We start from the raw sequence: 18,412 nt of genomic DNA on the forward strand, positions 1-18,412 counted from the left end.
CACGGTGGCTCACGCCTGTAATCCCAGCACTTTGGGAGGCCGAGGTGGGCGGATCACAAGGTCAGGAAATCAAGACCATCCTGGCTAACACGGTGAAACCCCGTCACTACTAAAAATACAAAAAATTAGCCGGGCATGGTGGCAGGCACCTGTAGTCTCAGCTACTCGGGAGGCTGAGGCAGGAGAAAGGCGTGAACCCGGGAGGCGGAGCTGGCAGTGAGCTGAGATCGCCCCACTGCACTCCAGCCTGGGCGACAGAGCGAGACTCCATCTCAAAAAAAAAAAAAGAAAAAACAAAAACCAAAACAACAACAACAAAAAACCTGTAAAAAGATTTGGGCTTATATGGGTAAATGTAACTTTTTTTCCTTTAAATTAGGCTGCTTAATTAGTGATCATCCAGTGCTCTGAGCTAAAAGCCATAGTCGAGTTATAAAATAGAAGTTATAAAATCCTTTTTAAATATGTTGCTGAGTTCTGGTTGTCATCTCCAGTGATATTCATCTTTAGAGGAATATTGGCAATAACTTTTCATTACTTATCTAGACATGTGACACTAACCTCAGATGATTTAAGATAAATTCTAGGATATCAAACTGTCAAATAACCATTAATTATACCAAACCAGTTTTTAAACATGAGTTGTAAATTTTATTGCTTTTTCATCCACTAGTTTAAGATTACCAGACAGGGTTTGGGAGACATTTACCTTTGATCTTTTAAATAAATTGTAACATAGACTATACTATATACTATAAATAAGGTGTTAGTTCATTTTTTGAGTACATACTATTTCAGAGTACATATTAGCCAATTCTTGGAAAATTTATTTTCAAATGCTCTCCAGCATCAGTTTTCATGGAAATAATTGATGTGCCCACTGAAAAGAATTCTTATCCATTCATTAAGGTCCATCCCGTATGTAGACAGTAATTTGACAGTCTTGCTCCAACTGGTCTACCTGTGGGTTTGAAAATTGCTTTCTCTTAAATAACCCTACAGCTGGTTTTACACACACACGTTAAGAGTGATATAAATTGGTAATTTAAATCTAGGTAGTCCAAGTTAGTAATTTTTTCTACAGTTTTGATATTGCAAATAATCCGATGGTGATGCTGTAAATATATCACATCAACCCAGTGTCATAGTATAATGGAAAGAACAGTAAATGGGGAATTTGGAGACTTGAACTCAAGGTCTGCCCCTACCATTGATAGCTTGTGTGATCTTGAAGAATTTACCTAACCACAGTGGTTCTCAGTTTTGTCCTCTGTAAAATGGGGAAATAAGATTAAAGTTGTTTGGCTTTAACAAGATTTGATTTGTAAGTCATGTCTGAAAAGATTAAATTACTTGTAAGAGTAGCAGTGTGCAGGTGTTTTTAACCTCACTAAACATACACCACTAGATGAAAAGAGATCTATTTCATGATTCTGAGGAAACTAGAAGCCAATAAAAGTAGACGATAATTTATGAGACAAGTGAAAATCTGTTTGGGCCAAGTCCAGAGGTCATGTTATTAAGATTTAAAAAATTCGCCCTTCGTGGCTGCCCTTATTTAAAATGGGCTCTAGACCTGGCATGGTGGCTCACACCTGTAATCCTAGCCTTTTGGGAGGGAGGTCAAGGCAGGAGGGTCGCTTCTGGCCAGGAGTTGAAGAACAGCCTGAGAAACATAGTAAGACCCCATGTCTACAAAAAAAAAAAAAAATTAGCTGGGCATGGAGGCCCACACCTGTTGTCCTAGCTGCTTAGAAGGCGAGTCAGGAGGATCACTTGAGCCAAGGCGTTCAAGAGGCTGCGGTGGGCTACGATGGTGCCATTGCACTCCAGCCTGACTGACAGAGTGAGACACTGTCTCAAAAAATAAATTAATTAATTAAATAAAAATTAGACGGGCTCTCTTTCTTTGTTGATATTTTGTGTGCCTTCCCCTTACAGCTGAAATATCTGCTATATGTCAGAAAAAGGTAAGAGCAAACCATTTGTGTGGTTGGGGCATGATTTATTGTGTTTGTATGTAAATTCATTTATTGACATCTGCCTCATTTCTGCACCGTGGTTTCCAGTATGTGCATGCCATTGTATTTGTGGAGGGGGAAAGGAAATAATTTAGCATGCAAGATTGCTACATCCAAATGGTCTCTATTTCCATTTCTGCTTTTGCTCACCCATCTTATGCACAATACTTTTGTTCAGTAATTTGCAATAAAAGCCTATGTGTAATTCTGGGATAGGAGTCCAATTAGAAAAAGGTTTGAATTATACTGAAATTTATGGTACTTAACTTTAGTTAAGGATATATCTTGTATGCTAGAAATCTCTATTGTTTTGAAGTGGAGTGCAAATAGTCCAATTTGTATGTGTGAAAAACATACCCAGACTGACTGTATATGGAAAGTATTTATGTGTAAGTTGAACAATACGTGTAGCTAAAGATTCTTCCTTTAATATTTCCTTTAGTTTTTTTTAATAGTAGTTTCTCTAAACCACCTCCATCTTCTCTTCTTGTTTTAATAATTGAAAAGAGTAAGAGGAGGCAGTATGCTGTCATAAAAAAGAACTTTTGACTAGTTGGTTGAGATTCTTGGACTCTGGCCAGTTCTGTTCCCTCCTACCTATGTGGACCTTGCACATGTCATTTAAACTTTTTGGGATGTTGATTGTGAGTGGGTATATTGGAGGGCTGTCTCAGTTATCTATGGATGCATAACAAACCATCTGAAAATATAGTGTCTCATATGGCAACCAATTATTTAATCACAATTCTGTGGATTGGCAATTTGTCCTATGCTCAGCTCAGCCAAGCAGTTCTTTTGATAAATTACTCTAGGCTCACTCATGTATTTGCAGTCAGTTGGTGGGTAAGCTGGAATTGGCTGGCCCCAGATGGTCTCACTCCCATATCTGGGGCTCAACTGGGATGGCTGGAATGGTGAGATGGGTGGGGTGTCTGGGCCTCTCTTTCCACGTGATGTCTCATCGTCCAGGGGCTAGGCTGGACTTGTTCACAGGTGGCAGTCTTCTGAGAGAGTGAGAGAGCCTCACTCACTCAAGGCCTCTCAGAAGTCACACAGCATCATTTCTGTAGCATTCAACAGGTCAAAGCAAGTTCCAAGGCCGACCCAGATTCAAAGAGTGGAGAAATAGGATCTTTATGGTTATTGAAGGATTGGCAAGAATTTTGTGGTCACATTTAATCTACCACAATCCATCCTTTGGACATAATTATTTACCTTCTTTCCATATGCAAAATATGCTCACCATTTTATATGACCTCCACAAGTCTTGTTCATTTATGGCTTCAGGCTTAAAGTCTAGTATCTTGTGATCTGCATGTGATATGTCACTGATTAAACTTCTTGGTAACTGATTCTCTTGATTCAGAGTCCTGTGAACTAAGAAGGAAAGTTATCTTCCCTCTCTGCACCCAAGGCACAATGTTGAGACAGGGACAGGATCATAGCAATAAGCTTCTGTTCAAAAAGAGGAAGGGAAAGCAGATAGCAGTCATTGGTCTATAGCAGCTCCAGCCACAAACACATCAACAGTTCCTCTGTCTCCAGGAATAGCATACGTGCCTTGATTACAATCTGGTTTTGTTTCCTAGAAATAGTTCCCTAATCTGTTCTTGTCCTCCTGAGCTCTTGGCTCCACTCTCTGAGACATCTTTTCTTTTCAATAAGAAATGGTCCATGTTGCAGCTGAGTAACTTTCTCAATCTGCTTCCTGCATGTAGGAGTTAGGGTCCCATAGACCTCTTTTCATTTAGAACTGCGTCTGTATACTTTAGTTTTAGCTGGTGGTGCTTTTGCTAGTATGACTTTCTTAAAAACGTTGTGGATTTTCAGTGAATCTCATTGGGGTCCTGTGCCCCCAAAGCCACATCTATAATGATTTTTGAGGCAGTCCTTCCTATACTTTGGGCGTTTCAGTGTGCCCTTAAAATTATTAGAAGCCCTGTTATAGCTGAGAGGCTCAATTAGACATCGCCTTATAACTTTCTGAAGCCTTAACAAAGGATCTGAGAGTGATAGACCATATCTTCCTTTGATCTTTATCCTGAGGCCATTCTTACTTTGAGAATTGTTTCTAAGCTTGAGGGACTAGGATTTCAAATAGTTCTATTTTCTAAATCAGCATGTTTTGGCTCTGGGGACATATGTAACATATTTGACACCCAGGGTAGATCATTTTTAACACTTCTCTCTTTATATGAGATAGTTATTTTTAGTAACAAGCTTCAAATTAGCACATTTTTATTGCTTATCCTTTAATAAACATTGTGTTTTACACAGACGTTAATTTGGAGAACTTCCATTAAGTTCATAACAGTTCAGAATTGTTTGAGCTTGCCCTGGGTAGTTTGTATTCTACCTCTTTGTACTGCATATTCCCTGAATGGTATATTTGAAATAAGCAATGATAGCATCGTGATTGGAAAGATGAAGAGACAGACCTCGATTATTTCAATTCTGTGATTTTGTGAGACCACTTGGAGTTATTTCTATGTGTTTAAAATTCAAAGCAGTGAAGCAAAGTGGTTGGAGTGAACATTTGAAAACAGTCCAGCTGAATCTCCATCTAAGGGAAGCCTTTCTAGTTTACTTTGGAAATCAATGAGCTGAATCCACATGAGTTGAGGCCTTTCAAATATATTATCAAAACTTAGTAGGAATCCTAGCAATTATTTAGAACTTCGATCAACTGAAGATTATTTTTTGGGAAATGTATTTTATTGCTGACATTGTTTAGAATTGATGGCATGTGGTAATAAAGCAGGTTGACTTTTAGTTGGTATTCCAGATATTATCATATGCAGTGTATCCAGATACTCCATAAGAAATTGCTCAAAATTTAGCAGCATAAAACAGCAACATTTAATTATGTTCATAGACTCTGTGGATCAGAGATTCGGACAGGGCATGATGGAGATAGCTTGTCTCTGTTTGATGATGTTTGGGGCTTCATCTGGGAAGACTTGAATAGCTGAGGGTTTTAATTATCTAGAGGTTTCTAGATCATACGTTTGAGTTCTGGGATGGGGTGACTTGAAGACTAGGCTAAGCCAGTGCCGTTGACTCAAGACTTAAACATGGTCTCTCCCTGTGGCTTGGCTGTCTCATGGCATCCTGGCAGAGATCTGGGAGGAGTATCCTAATGAGGAAGTTTCTGAAGAGAGAACATCTCAAGGCAGCAAGTGGAAGCTGCATGTCCGTTTATAAGCATCATTTCCGTCATGCTCTATTGGTTGAAGCAGCTGCAAGCCCATCCAGATTCAAGGGGAGGGAAACTATCCTTGACTTCTTGTTGGGAGGAGTGTGGAGAACCTGCCTCTGGTCACAGATGATTTACATTCTTTCCACTTGCAAAATCCTGGCTGGAGGTTCAAGATCGTCTCATCAAAATCAAGTTCAGGTGTAGACGAGGCTTTTTGGGCTTGGTTCCTTAAGTATTCTTCCTCTTGCTTTGAATACTTGTGAATGAAAGAGATGTTACCTGCATCCTGCACAGCTAACATGCAATAGTGATACAGGGGTAGGATTACTGCAGTAGAGACTCATGTAAAAAGTGAGGAAATGAGAGGAAGGTAGTCATGTCCGAATCTCTGATCCAGAGTCTATGAACATAATTAAATGTTGCTGTTTTATGCTGCTAAATTTTTGATGGAATATCTGGAGTCCTTAGAAATTCTGAAAGTCACAGGGCACATGTCACTTGTTCCTTAGTTAGGTGCCAGTCCTGCTTCCTGGGAGCTGGTCTCTTTGGCTCTAGGCCCCACCCTCTGGGAGACACCCATCTTTTCCTTCTCATAAAAAGTAGCCTGTCATTTACAGCTAAATAGTTTTATCAGCCTATTTTTAGCTTACAGAAGTTTGGAAATTCCAAAACATCTTCTTTTTTGGGCTGTCTCTGTCCCTTTCAATCTACAATGGTATAATTCCATTAAAAACGTGGGCTTTTATGTCTCAGTTTATAAACCTGCTTCATTAAACGTGAGTCAAATGCACAAACCTCTTTGGGATAAGTCCTTCTACACCTTATGCTCTCTATAAAGCTTCTGGGAACGATGACTTTAAGATTCTTAGAACCCTTATTGTTGAATGAAGAGGATGCTGAGGTATGCCCTTAAGATCCTTAGAAGGCACCCCCCCCACCCCCGGCTTTTCAATTTTTTTTTTTTTTTGGTCTATCTAAAAGAGTCTATTGCGTACCATATTAAATTCTGAGTTCTTAACAAAGGGTTTTATATTCGAGCCCTTGTTATCATTTTTTTCCTACTGAGACTACATTTTCCTGATAGGGCCCTGGATTTGATGTTTGCCTTGAAACTTTTTCTTACCTTGAGAATCCTATGCTGGCTAGAAAGACTGTCCTGAGCTCAATATTTTCCCTTTAAATTCTAGGTGAAGACAGATTAATTCATTCTTTTATCTCCCTCCTCTCACAAGCTCTGAGTTCATAAAGGCTTAGAGTCTAACGCCCCCTTGGGGGTGTTTCACATCTTCACAAGCACTATTGAAAGAGACATTGACTGTGGTGGTCGCATCTCTCATAGGCTTGGGGCACGTCTCCAATAGCTTCATGTGGGTGCTGCCTCACTCCTCTGCCTCCCGCCAGGGCAGCTTGAACAGTAGCACCCCTGAACTTGGAAATGTCTTACGCTCCACCACTTTTCTCGTTCCCATCACTTCATTTGCGGTTCCCTTCCTGCGGTTGATGTCAATGCTGACTCTACGAAGGGTTCTGGCTGTGTACGTCCCTGTGGTCTTCACGGAGTGCCGGTGGGCACGGGAAGGCCTGGCTTGAGGCCATCACCTTGGCACAGCACAGTCTCTGTCTTTGAATGCAGCATCTACCTGTCCTTGAATGCGACAAGGACAGAGGAGCTGTAGCGGAAATCTACTCCTTCAGGTGGATAAAATAATTTTGAAAGAGTTTATTCCGGGAGTTAACATCATTTCTTTTCTTCCCTGATGTGCTGTGATGTTGCACTCTCTGATCCATGGTTCTGTTTTTTTCTTTATATTTCCGCTGAAAAACTCTTGGAATGTTAACTTGAAATAATCCAGAAAGTGTCCTCCTCCTCGCTCCCTCCATGGTCGAGGTAACTTTACACAGGGCTTCCCAACACAGTGCCACTGATATTTAGAGCATTTCTACTACTCACAGGAAGAGAGAACACTCCTCGCCTTTATTAACTATGACTGAAATCTAGCTAGTGGGAGAATAACCTGCGCTTTGGAAACTAGTGGCCCTTGAATGTGTTGTCACTTCGAGTGGCCCCTTAAGTTTTCATTTATTCTGATTCTTAGCCAAGTTTACCTCGGTTGTCAATTTTAATTGATTTCACTTTCTTGGCTTCTAGAACTGCAGTTCCCACGTTAGAAGAGCAGTTGTCACCTGCTTCTCAGCAGGGTGCTGCGGTCGTCACGGAAACAGGCCTGTTCGGTACTGCAAGAGGTGCCACTCAAATCATCACAGTAATGAAGTGGGGGCCGCTGCGGAGACTCACCTCTATCAGACCTCTCCTCCGCCTATCAACACGCGGGAATGCGGCGCTGAGGAGCTGGTCTGCGCCGTGGAGGCCGTGATCAGGTAACACACAGTTTCTTAGTAGCTGCCTCTGACAACTCCGCCTTGCTTTGAGCTAACCTCCGCACACTGAGATGTGCATATTTAATGCAACCTCAAATGCCCTTAGCCCAGATGCTCACCTTCCCACAGTGTTGTAATGATGCTATCTTAATTCATGAATTCAATGAATATTTTTACGGATGCCAGTTATGTGCCACGCACTATGCTGGGCACTTGGGAGGCAGGAGGGAATAAAATATAGTCTCTGCCCTTAAGTTACCCATGTAGGACTAGAAAAACATAAGCACGTCATTGTGGTACGGTTTGGTGAGCTCAGTAATAGCATTGAGGAGAGGGCGTTAGGGGAACTAGGTGAAGGGGCCAATCAGAGTGAAGCGTGTGACTAGGCCTGGCTTGACTGACAGCAGCATTAGCCAGTCACAGGAGGCGGGGAAGGCAACAAGGGCGAATTACCTGCACAGGAAACAGGTGCAGGACAACTCCAGGTAATTCCATACTGGGATAAACCACGACCCTGTGGAGTCAGACAGGGACAGCAGGGACAGGTCCTGCAGGCTACTGGGTTTTTCTTCTTCTATCACATGACCAAAAAAAAAAAAAAAAAAAGCAATTGAAATAACTTCTACGCTTCCTCTCTTTTTGTCTGATACTCATCGAGGCAAGATTTTTTGTTTGCTTGTTTTTGTTTTATTTTGTTTTGTTTTGAGACAGAGTCTTGCTCTGTCGCCCAGGCTGGAGTGCAGTGGCGCGATCTCGGCTCACTGCAACCTACGCCTCCTGGGTTCAAGCGATTCTCCTGCCTCAGCCTCCTGAGTAGCTGGGATTACAGGTGCGCGCCCCCACGCCCGGCTAATTTTTGTATTTTTAGTAGAGACGGGGTTTCACCATGTTGGCCAGGCTGGTCTCGAACTCCTGACCTCAGATGATCCACCCGCCTCAGCCTCCCAAAGTGCTGGGATTACAGGCGTGAGCCATCGTGTCTGGCTCCAGGCAAGATTTTTTTTTTTTTTTTTTAATTAAAGAAATAATATGGCCGGGCGCAGTGGCTCGCGCCTGTAATCCCAGCACTTTGAGAGACCTAGGCGGGTGGATCACGGGGTCAGGATTTCGAGACCAGCCTGACCAACATGGTGAAACCCCGTCTCTACTAAATATACAAAAATTAGCTGGGCGTGTTGGCGCCTGCCCGTAATCCCAGCTACTCAGGAGGCTGAGGCAGGAGAATCGCTTGAACCCGGGAGGCGGAGGTGGCAGTGAGCTGAGATTGCGCCACTGCACTCCAACCTGGGAGACAGAGCAAGACTCCGTTTCAAAAAAAATTATAAAAAAAATATTAGAATTTAAGTGTTAAAGGATAGAGGCCAAGTCTTTTCTGTTTCTCTTATCCCAGTGGCTGACACGTAGTAGAAATACAATTAATGTTTGTCAAATCGAACATTATGGAAAGTTTGAAAAGAAATAAAAACACTCAGCCATACTGTTATCACCATCATCATCAGTGTTGCTTATGTTCTGATTTTATTCAAATGTATGTTTCATTTCTGTAACCGTAATCACAGTGTATCCACAATTCTTTTTGAAATAACATTACACTATTAGCTCTTCTCCACGTCGTTGCATAGTTTCCATATTTATCATTTGTAGTGGATATATAATATTAATCTAGCGATAACTTACTTTTCTCTATCATTACATATTTAGACTGCTTCCGATTTTTTACTTTTATAAGTAATGCTTTGAGAAATATTTTTGTACATAGTGCTGTACCTATATTTTTTATTTTCTTATGGTAGATGACCAGATATCAAGCACCTTGGTTCAAAGGGTATGAATATTTACATGGCTCTTAATACATTACCAAGTTGCTTTTCAAAGCATGTGTATGGATTTACAATGCCAACACCATGTATAAAACTTACCAATACTGAGTGTTGTTTTTTAAAATTGGAACTTGTTTAGCAAATGGAAAAAATAATTTTCACTGTTTCACTTTCGTGTCTTTGAATACCAAATGGTGAATATTTTTCCATTTGGGTACAAGCTCCTCAATCTTTCCTTGTATCATGCATTTGCTGTCTGCACAGTTTCATGATAAGTATAGAGGAAGCATTGACTTATAGTGGGATGGTTGGTGAACCAGAAGTCAGAAGGGATCAGTTCTGCCTGATGCTAATTGATTGGAGGAACTAGCCTCTTTGTGCCTCAGTCTGTTCATCTTTGAAATGGGAATGGAGTATAAAATAGTAAGAAAATAGAATGAGGCATCCTGGAGTAACTCAGGATGCACAGTACTCAGGAACTCAGTAACACAGTACTCAATTTAAAGAAAGGCAATCCAGGATGCTTGAGTACTCGTGAGGTACTTCCTTTGAATGGGTCATGATCTAGAATGTGTTTTTTCACAGTCTAACTTGAAATCACACTGCTCTTTGGCAGCTTGTTGAAAGAAGCCGAGTTCCATGCTGAGCAGCGAGAATATGAGTTGAACCGGCGGCGGCAGCTGGGCCTCTCCTCTTCCCACCATTCCCTGGATAATGCTGACTTTGATAACAAGGACGATGATAAACATGATCAGAGGCTGCTCAGTCAATTCGGAATATGGTTCTTAGTAAGAAAAAGAAGTTAACTATTCTCCACTTTCTTATTTCTCATTTCAAAATTGTACTGAAGAGGAATTTCTTTTGTTCTTTTAAAAGGAGTAAATAGTGAAAAAGTAACCTTAGCAATGGGACTGAAGCTATGGCAATAGCTGCCAATCCTGAGCTGCATGTTAGATTTACCTAGGAAAGCTTTTAAAAACTAACGATGCCCAGATCGCATTCCAGAATCTTGGGAATTTTTTAAAAAGCTCTTGGCCATTGATTTTGATGAAGAGCCAGGTGTTAAACCTACAGTATCAGGATCTAGACTGGTGCAAGTAGGAAAGTTGCTAGTATATATTGTCAAGTACTGAATTCAATAACATTTACAGATAATTCACGTCCCATCACCTATGTAGATGAAATTTTTCTTGAAAGTTCAGTCTCTGTGGAGCTTCTTGTATATTTATGGTAAGTCTGTGTACACCAGAGAAGTTATAGCCAAAGTAATGCAAGGAATATGATTGCTATTGACTGATTTAACTTCAACATCTATTCAGTAGAGATCAAACATACAGATCTAACGTCCCAAGCAAGCTGAATTTACCAATGCTGCAGAGAAGCAGGCTTTTGTTTTGCCCGTTGGAGACATTAATTCAGTCTCCATAGTGATATATCTCTATTATGCTTGCACATAGTTCCGTGAAAGAGTCTTTACCAAATTGGCATTTAATTGTTGATTTCACATATCTTGCTTCCTAGAAGTTACTATTTAATGACACAATGGCTACTACTGTGAGCTCTTTGAAGGCAAGGACAATGTTTTATTTATTTTTTTATTCCTGGACCCTGCCATAGTACTCAATAAAAGATTAGTTCATAGTAAATGAATGAATGATGTTTTAAAAAGTCTATTTATGGGCCGGGCGCAGTGGCTAACGCCTGTAATCCCAGCACTTTGGGAGGCCAAGGCGGGCAGATCATGAGGTCAGGAGATCGAGACCATCCTGGCTAACACAGTGAAACCCTGTCTCGACTAAAAATACAAAATATTAGCTGGGCGTGGTAGCAAGCGCCTGTAGTCCCAGCTCCTCGGGAAGCTGAGGCAGGAGAATGGCATGAACCCGGGAGGCGGAGCTTGCAGTGAGCCGAGATCGCGCCACTGCACTCCAGCCTGGGCGACAGAGGGAGACTCCATCAAAAAAAATAAAAATAAAAAAGTCTATTTATGATAGTGAACTGGGGGACTCCAAGGTGTCTGAGTTATTACTAATACACAATTCTTAGCAAAATATGATCATTTTAGAACTGAAATGTATATAACATTATTTTCATTGAGGATATTGATGAAATATCATTTTGTTGACCTAACTTTTTAGAAGCATTTATCTGGTGCAGATTATATAATGGATTTCTTGTAGGAGAAAATGCTTAATTAGAAGGTGAAATCTTGAGGGAAAATTGTTGCAATCCCTCTATCCCTGTAGAAAGGAACACAGTTTCTGGATAAGCAATCCCCATTTTTAAAACTGCCTATTTCAAACAGATTATCTGGGATATCTTTTTATTTTTATTTATTTTTTGCCTCTTAATGCACCTGTAATAATTTTGTAAAGATGGATGGAAGCTGAACAAGATTCTAATCTACCTACTTCTAGGTGAGCCTCTGCACACCCAGTGAGAACACGCCTACAGAAAGCTTGGCCCGGCTGGTGGCCATGGTGTTTCAGTGGTTTCACTCCACTGCGTATATGATGGATGATGAAGTGGGAAGTCTGGTGGAAAAGCTGAAGCCTCAGTTTGTCACCAAATGGCTGAAGACCGTATGTGATGTTCGCTTCGATGTCATGGTCATGTGCCTTCTTCCTAAACCCATGGAATTTGCCAGGGTAAGTGGAGGCCTACAGCTCGCACCTTGTTAGAGAGGAGGACTTGGGGAGAAGTGCTGCCTTAGCCATGTGGGTATTATCAGTGTCTGCAGAGGAGGAACATCTCTCCTTATTTTAATTAGTATAGCTAAAGGAATTTAGTAACTATATCTTGGATGATGTGCTGCTTTGATGTTGATTTGGGATGAGGAAGAATGGCAAGATGCATTTGTGAGGTATCTTTAAGAATTTAAGGGACTATTCTTTCTTGACATGGCTGATTTTTTTTTTTTTTTTTGAAATGGGATCTTGCTATGTCGCCCAGGCTGGCTGCCTTGAACTCCTGGGCTCAACTGATCCTCCTGCCTCAGCCTCTGGAGTAGCTGGGAAGCTAAATATTTTTATTAAGAAACAACAACAAAAAAGCCTTTCTATGAGGTTACTAGAGCTCAGTCCCCTTTTGGCTTAGAATCTTTGGAAAGATTACCATTCAACTAGGGGAAATGCTTTTTTTCTTTTTTTAATCATGTATATATATATACAGGTGAATGGTAGAAGTCCCTGCCCTGCCATTTGAAATGCCAAAAAGGTTCAGGGTCAGACAAAATGCACCTATTCCTCTCACTTAAGAACAGATTTCTCTGTGCTGATCCTCTTGCTTCTGCCTCAGTGGATCACATCTGAGAAGATCCCATGTTTCTTTTTTCCTTTTTTTTTTTTTTTTTTTGAGACAGGGTCTCACTTTGTCACCCAGGATGGACTGCAGTGGTGTAGTCGTTTTCACAGCAGCCTTGAACTCCTGGGCTCAAGAGATCCTCCCACCTCAGAGACTACAGGCATGCATCACCACATCCATCTAATTAAAAAAATTTTTTGGTAGAGATGGGGTCTCTCTATGTTGCTCAGGCTGGTCTCAGACTCTTGGCCTCCAGCGATCTTTCTGCCTTAGCCTCCCAAAGTGCTGGGATTATACAGGCATGAGCCGCTGTGAGCAGCCCATATTTTTTGAATATGATGTAATTTGCGTCTAACCCAGAAAGGTGGATGTCCAGAATCAGGTTTTGGCAGTGATATGTGAAATTTTTTTCCAAGTGTTTTCTAAGTGTTATTTTTATTTGTGATTTTTTTTTCCTTTCAAAGAGATCTTGAGGCAGTTTTCAGTAGAAACCTGTGCTAAAGTAGGACATTTAAGGATAAAACAGCACAGACCATCTATAGGGGTAACTTTTATTGGATTTTCAGGACTCAGAGTGATCTGTGCATTTATTGAGATGTACTTCTTTCTTCTTTGGTGCCACCTACTGACTCACTTAGAAAACTGAATTTTTGCCTAAAGGAAATTTCCCATTTTCTGACATTCTTTGCCTGTGTTGATATGTTTTCTATTATTATGTCTATTGGAATAGTGAAGGATTGATGTGACATGCTTCTGGAAAATGAGAAGAAATGATTATGTTGGGAGAAAAACTTTTCTTATTCCAACTTAGGTGCAGATGTTTTGGGGCCTGCAAATTAACTGATAATAGTTTAACTGGAGAGAAGACAAACTTTATTTATGAGTACATGTGGGAGATCTCAGTGATACATTACTTCCTGAATAGCCAGAGATAAAAGATTTATATATCAAACTTAACAAAAGGTTTACTTAAGGGCTCCAGTGAGAAGGTATGGAAGGTTCCATTGGGTTTTTTAATGCCATGGGAGCTGGGCAGGAACTGGGCTATCTCCACAGCAGCTGAATCCACAGGAAACTCCCTTTGGAGGGGGTTAACAGAAGGGTTTTCTCTGGAGACTCTGCTTGAGTCACATAATGGAAGTTCAGATAAGATTTCTTTTTGCATCTTCTTTAGCTTAAATGTTTTCACTTTAAAATAATCTTTATACCAACTGTAGGGTTTCAGTGGATAACATTTCCCTCATCTGAAACTTCCCTTGAAGTTTCAACATACATGAAAGAAGCTAGGTTGATTGCTATAGAGGGAAGATTTAGGCTAGAAATTGTGAGGTAAGAGATCTGCAGAAGAGAACAAGAGCATACAACGAGGAACCAGAAAAGCACAGATTAATGGTTGGGATAGATTATAAATCTAGGTTTTGAGTATGGAGGGCAGACAGTTGAGAAGATGTCTAGATGTTGGTCTTGAAGCATGTGTAGACAGTGGAGTGAGAACATCAGTGTCACAGTTACGGTTATTTTCCAGAGCAGAGCAGAGAAGAGGTGAGTGTTTGGTGAACTTCCTGAGTGGACCAAACTGTTGTAGCAATAAGTCCTTTGAATTTTATATCATATTGTCCTGCTTCAGCTTTTAGGGCTTTGTAACAAGATAACCCAGTCTTAATAATGATCTAGGAAGTTAGGTTTTAGTTCTCAGTGATGCCATGTCAGGTGGGTAGGAGAAAAGTTAGAAGTGTTAATTACTGGCAAAATGGGCAAGACAGAAGGATCTAGTTTACAAAGAGGTGAAAACTATCTCAAAGGTGATGAACAGGACTAGAATCTGATCACTCACAAGGGTGGGTTATAGTTTTTCATCAAAACATAAAATTTCTCTTTACAATCACCTGCATTTTGACCAAAGATAATCAAAGTAAGATTACTTTTGGTTACAAAATTAGTCTCTTTAAATTTGGTCTGATCATTTGCACAAGCACAGCAAGAATGGTAATTGACCACTTAGGGCTTTTTAAAGTTTGCATTGCCAGAACTCTTATAAGGAATCTCAGATTGGAGTTTTAGAGGTTTCTTGATGCTAGAAGTCAGGCCAAGAGCTTGTCATCAGATTTCATCTGTAATACTTATAGATTTGGGTGAATTCCTTTCTCCTTGAGGTCTCCCAAATATTCTAAGTTTCCTAGGAAGTGACCTTTTTTACTCATCTGTAAGGCTGAGAATTCTGTAATGCAGGTATCGAATCTGTTTTTCCAAGAGGGCTTTGAAAACACTGGCTCCATAAAGTCAATCTTAGTTCCTTAAAACTGTTTAGTCATATCAGATTCCACACAATTCACAAATATGACATTCTGCAAAGGCTTGTAATATAACTGTAACTGCCTGATGGGTTCTTCCTGCCTGCTGCACAAACAATATCGATTCACGGAATTGAGTATAGAAAGAGTTTAATTGACATGAGGCCAGCCGTGCCACACAAGAGACTGAGTTATTGCTCAAATCAGTCTCATCAAAGGCTTGTAGGTTAGGGGTTTCTCAAAGCCAATTTGGAGGAAGGAGTAGGGGTGGCTAGGCAGTGGATGCTTGCTGCTGCTGATGGTTGGGTTGGAGATGAAATCATAGGGAGTTGAAGCTGTCCTCCTATGCTGAGTTGATTATGGGTGGGGACACAGGAGGACATGGCTCCAGGTGGAGCCATGGGTGTCAGACATGCAAAAAAAAACATGAAAAGCTATCTCAAAAGGCCAATCTTAGGTTCTATCATAGTGATGTTATCTGCAGGAATAATTGGAGAAGCTGCATATCTTGTGACCTCTGGAATAACAGCTGGCAACCATTTATGTCTACACCTTAGCAGAATTCAGGCTCCTTTCCTCCTCATAGCCTTGTGGTCTCTTAAGAAAGGCATTTGAATTTTGGAGAAGGGCTACTGTCATTTAAACTGTAAGCTAAATATCTCCCAAAGCTAGTTTGGCAGTTTAAATGCTAAAGGCAAGAAAGGGATTGGCTAGATCCGATCTCCTCCACTGTCATTATTTTCTCACTGTCATAATTTTTGCAAAAGTGGTTTCATAACCAAGTTTCCCAATTATGTCCTGTTAAAAGCAGAACAGATTGTTATTCAACTTATGCAAATAGCTATAATGCTATGAAAATAGGAATATTCAATAAGAGCGTCTGAATTCTGGAGGAATCAAGTAGAGAGAAAAAAAGATATATTTCATGTTTGTTTACAAAGGTATAAATCTACCAAATTATTGTGAGTTATAGATAGCTTAGGAGAAAGAGAAAGGGGTTCCTTGTATCTCAAAAACAGAACGTTGATTGAAAAACTAGCAATGTTCTAAACAAAAAACAATACAAATTATAATCATTTATCATTCAGTTCTATGTAATTCAGTCTTGTTCTGCTTGATTGAGTTAGCAGTTAATGAACCCATTAGCTGCTCCACTAGAGTTCTGGCAGTCCTTACTCATTCCAGTGGTATGATCTCAATTATTTAAGCAATGCCACCAGAAGCCTGTACCTCAGGGTACCTGTCATAGTCCTTTCCACGGATCTCAGAGACAATCTGTTTGTGTTGAAAATAAGCATTCTTGCTACTAGCTGATTGCAAGAGTTTTCAGAGAAACATCAGATAACAATTACTGTCTGAATGACAAAAGGCTTAAAATAGTCATAGTTAAAGATCTGCTGAAAGTTCACTGTGACACAGTTGACAAGGCAGTTTTGTTGTTTCTGTAGCATGAAACATTAAAATAATAACAAAATGATAACTGATAATATTTTGTCATTGTTGTCTACCATCAGACAAAGAAGCATAAAGACGTATCATGCCACCAAGGGCATTGACAAATTTCTAGGAACTTTGTATAATTCCCAAAATATTTGTATTCATAACATTTACCTATACAAATGTAACCTAAGGACAGTTAAACATCTCTTTTTATTTGACAACGCTTTCCATAGAATTCAACATATCAAATAAACCTAATTAGTTTAATGTATCTTTTTATAGGTAAGAACAAATCCTTTGAGATATTCAAGCATCCCTCTGGGAAATTTCAGTCAGTTCAAGACCAGGATTTTATTTAGGATTTGGCTTTGGAAAGGCAAAATATGAAAAGTTATCAGAAATGTCAAAAGATTTGAGTACTTGATTAATCAACATTACAGGTCACTGCGAAACAATTCTTATTTATTTAACCTATATGACACTAAATGATTTCAAAAGTAAATACAGGGAGCAACACAATTGTAAGAAACAAAAAGAGAACAAAACTTAGCTCTTTTAATATTTAGAAGACTTGGTTCTCTTAAATAATCTAGGACATGATAAAGACAAAAAGCACAGGAAGGCCAGGAGTAGTGGCTCATGCCTGTAATCCCAGCACTTTGGGAGACCGAGGTCGGAGGATCACTTGAGCCCAAGAGTTTGAGATCAGCCTGGGCGACCTAGGGAGACCTTGTCTCTACAAAAAATTTTAAAAAAATTAGCCTGGCATGTTGGCTCGCACCTGTAGTCCCAGATACTTGGGAGGCTGAGGTGAGAGGATTGCTGGGAGGTTGAGACTGCAGTGAGCCATGATCACGCACTTGCACTCCAGCCTGGGTGACAGAGTGAGACCCTGTCTCAAAAAAAAACCCAAAAAACAAAAAAACGAAATCAAAAACAAAAACAAAAAAACCACAGGAAATTATTCTGATAAGACACAGAGTCTTTGTTTCTGTCTTAGTTTCTTCAGTTTGTTTGGGCTGCAATAGCAAAATACCATAGACTGGGTAGCTTATAAACAACAAATTTCTCACAGTTGTGGAGGCTGGAAAGTCCCAGATCAAGGCAGATTTAGTGTCTGGTGAGGGCCTGTGTTCTGGTTCATAGATAGTGCTTTCTGGCAGTGTCCTTATGTGATGGAAGGGGCAAGGTAGCTCTCTGAGGTCCCTTTTACAAGGGCGTTCATTCATAAAGGCTCTGCTCTCATGATCTAATCACCTCCCAATAGGCCCCACCTTCTAAAATCATCACATTGGTGATTAGGTTTCACCCTAAGAACTTTGGGGGGACACAAATATTCAGACTGTGGTAGTTTCCTAGGCAGATTTTTCAAAAGGTAAAGAAAAACCTTTTACAACCTCTTATTAAGAACAGAAATAACATAATCTAAAAAATGTTGTTTTTTTAAGAGAGAGAAAATGAAACTCTAGTTTTGCATACACTGTTAATATTAAAGGCCACTTAAAAACCTTACAGTAAATCTACTCAATCTTAGTCAACATGACCACACAAGATAAAAATCTCTTTCTCTGTCTTCCCCACACTTCCCTTTCAGGTTTTGGTCCTTTCGTCTTCCTCATTCAGGAATAATGAGTAAACAGCTCCTTTAGGAAAGAATTGCTCTTTTTCCTGTAACAAAACCACATTCTACATTACTTGAATACTTTGCACACAGAGGTTTTTCTTTCATCCTGATTATGTCTAGTAGTTCAATTTACATATGATTGATTATAATTTTCAACCCTTATTATCCTTCATTTTCCAGAGAAAACTATTAGACAACTGTGAATTGCCTGTTGTATATCAGCATTTTTTGGCATTTTAGCAAATTTTGTGAGTATACCATCTCACAATTTCTAGACGTATATTCTTCTTAGTATGATTCCCCAATGTGGCAAAAAGAACATCCTTTTTAACAAA

The 18,412-nt window shown here is 40.0% G+C and overlaps 1 protein-coding gene across 19 annotated transcripts in view; it reads left to right on the forward strand.

Moving 5' to 3' along the window:
• Positions 1-18,412, forward strand: part of UNC79 (unc-79 homolog, NALCN channel complex subunit) — a 280,888-nt gene that overhangs the window by 99,777 nt on the left and 162,699 nt on the right. For all 19 annotated transcript variants that reach the window (XM_054530438.2, XM_054530441.2, XM_024231534.3 and 16 more), the window contains 4 exons: positions 1,942-1,970; positions 7,370-7,599; positions 10,036-10,207; positions 11,837-12,067. In XM_054530438.2, the coding sequence (XP_054386413.2) occupies positions 1,942-1,970; positions 7,370-7,599; positions 10,036-10,207; positions 11,837-12,067 (662 nt within the window). The remainder of the gene's footprint in view (positions 1-1,941; positions 1,971-7,369; positions 7,600-10,035; positions 10,208-11,836; positions 12,068-18,412) is intronic.

This window comes from Pongo abelii, chromosome 15 (assembly GCF_028885655.2).
Source record: "Pongo abelii isolate AG06213 chromosome 15, NHGRI_mPonAbe1-v2.0_pri, whole genome shotgun sequence".
Lineage (NCBI taxonomy): Eukaryota > Metazoa > Chordata > Mammalia > Primates > Hominidae > Pongo > Pongo abelii.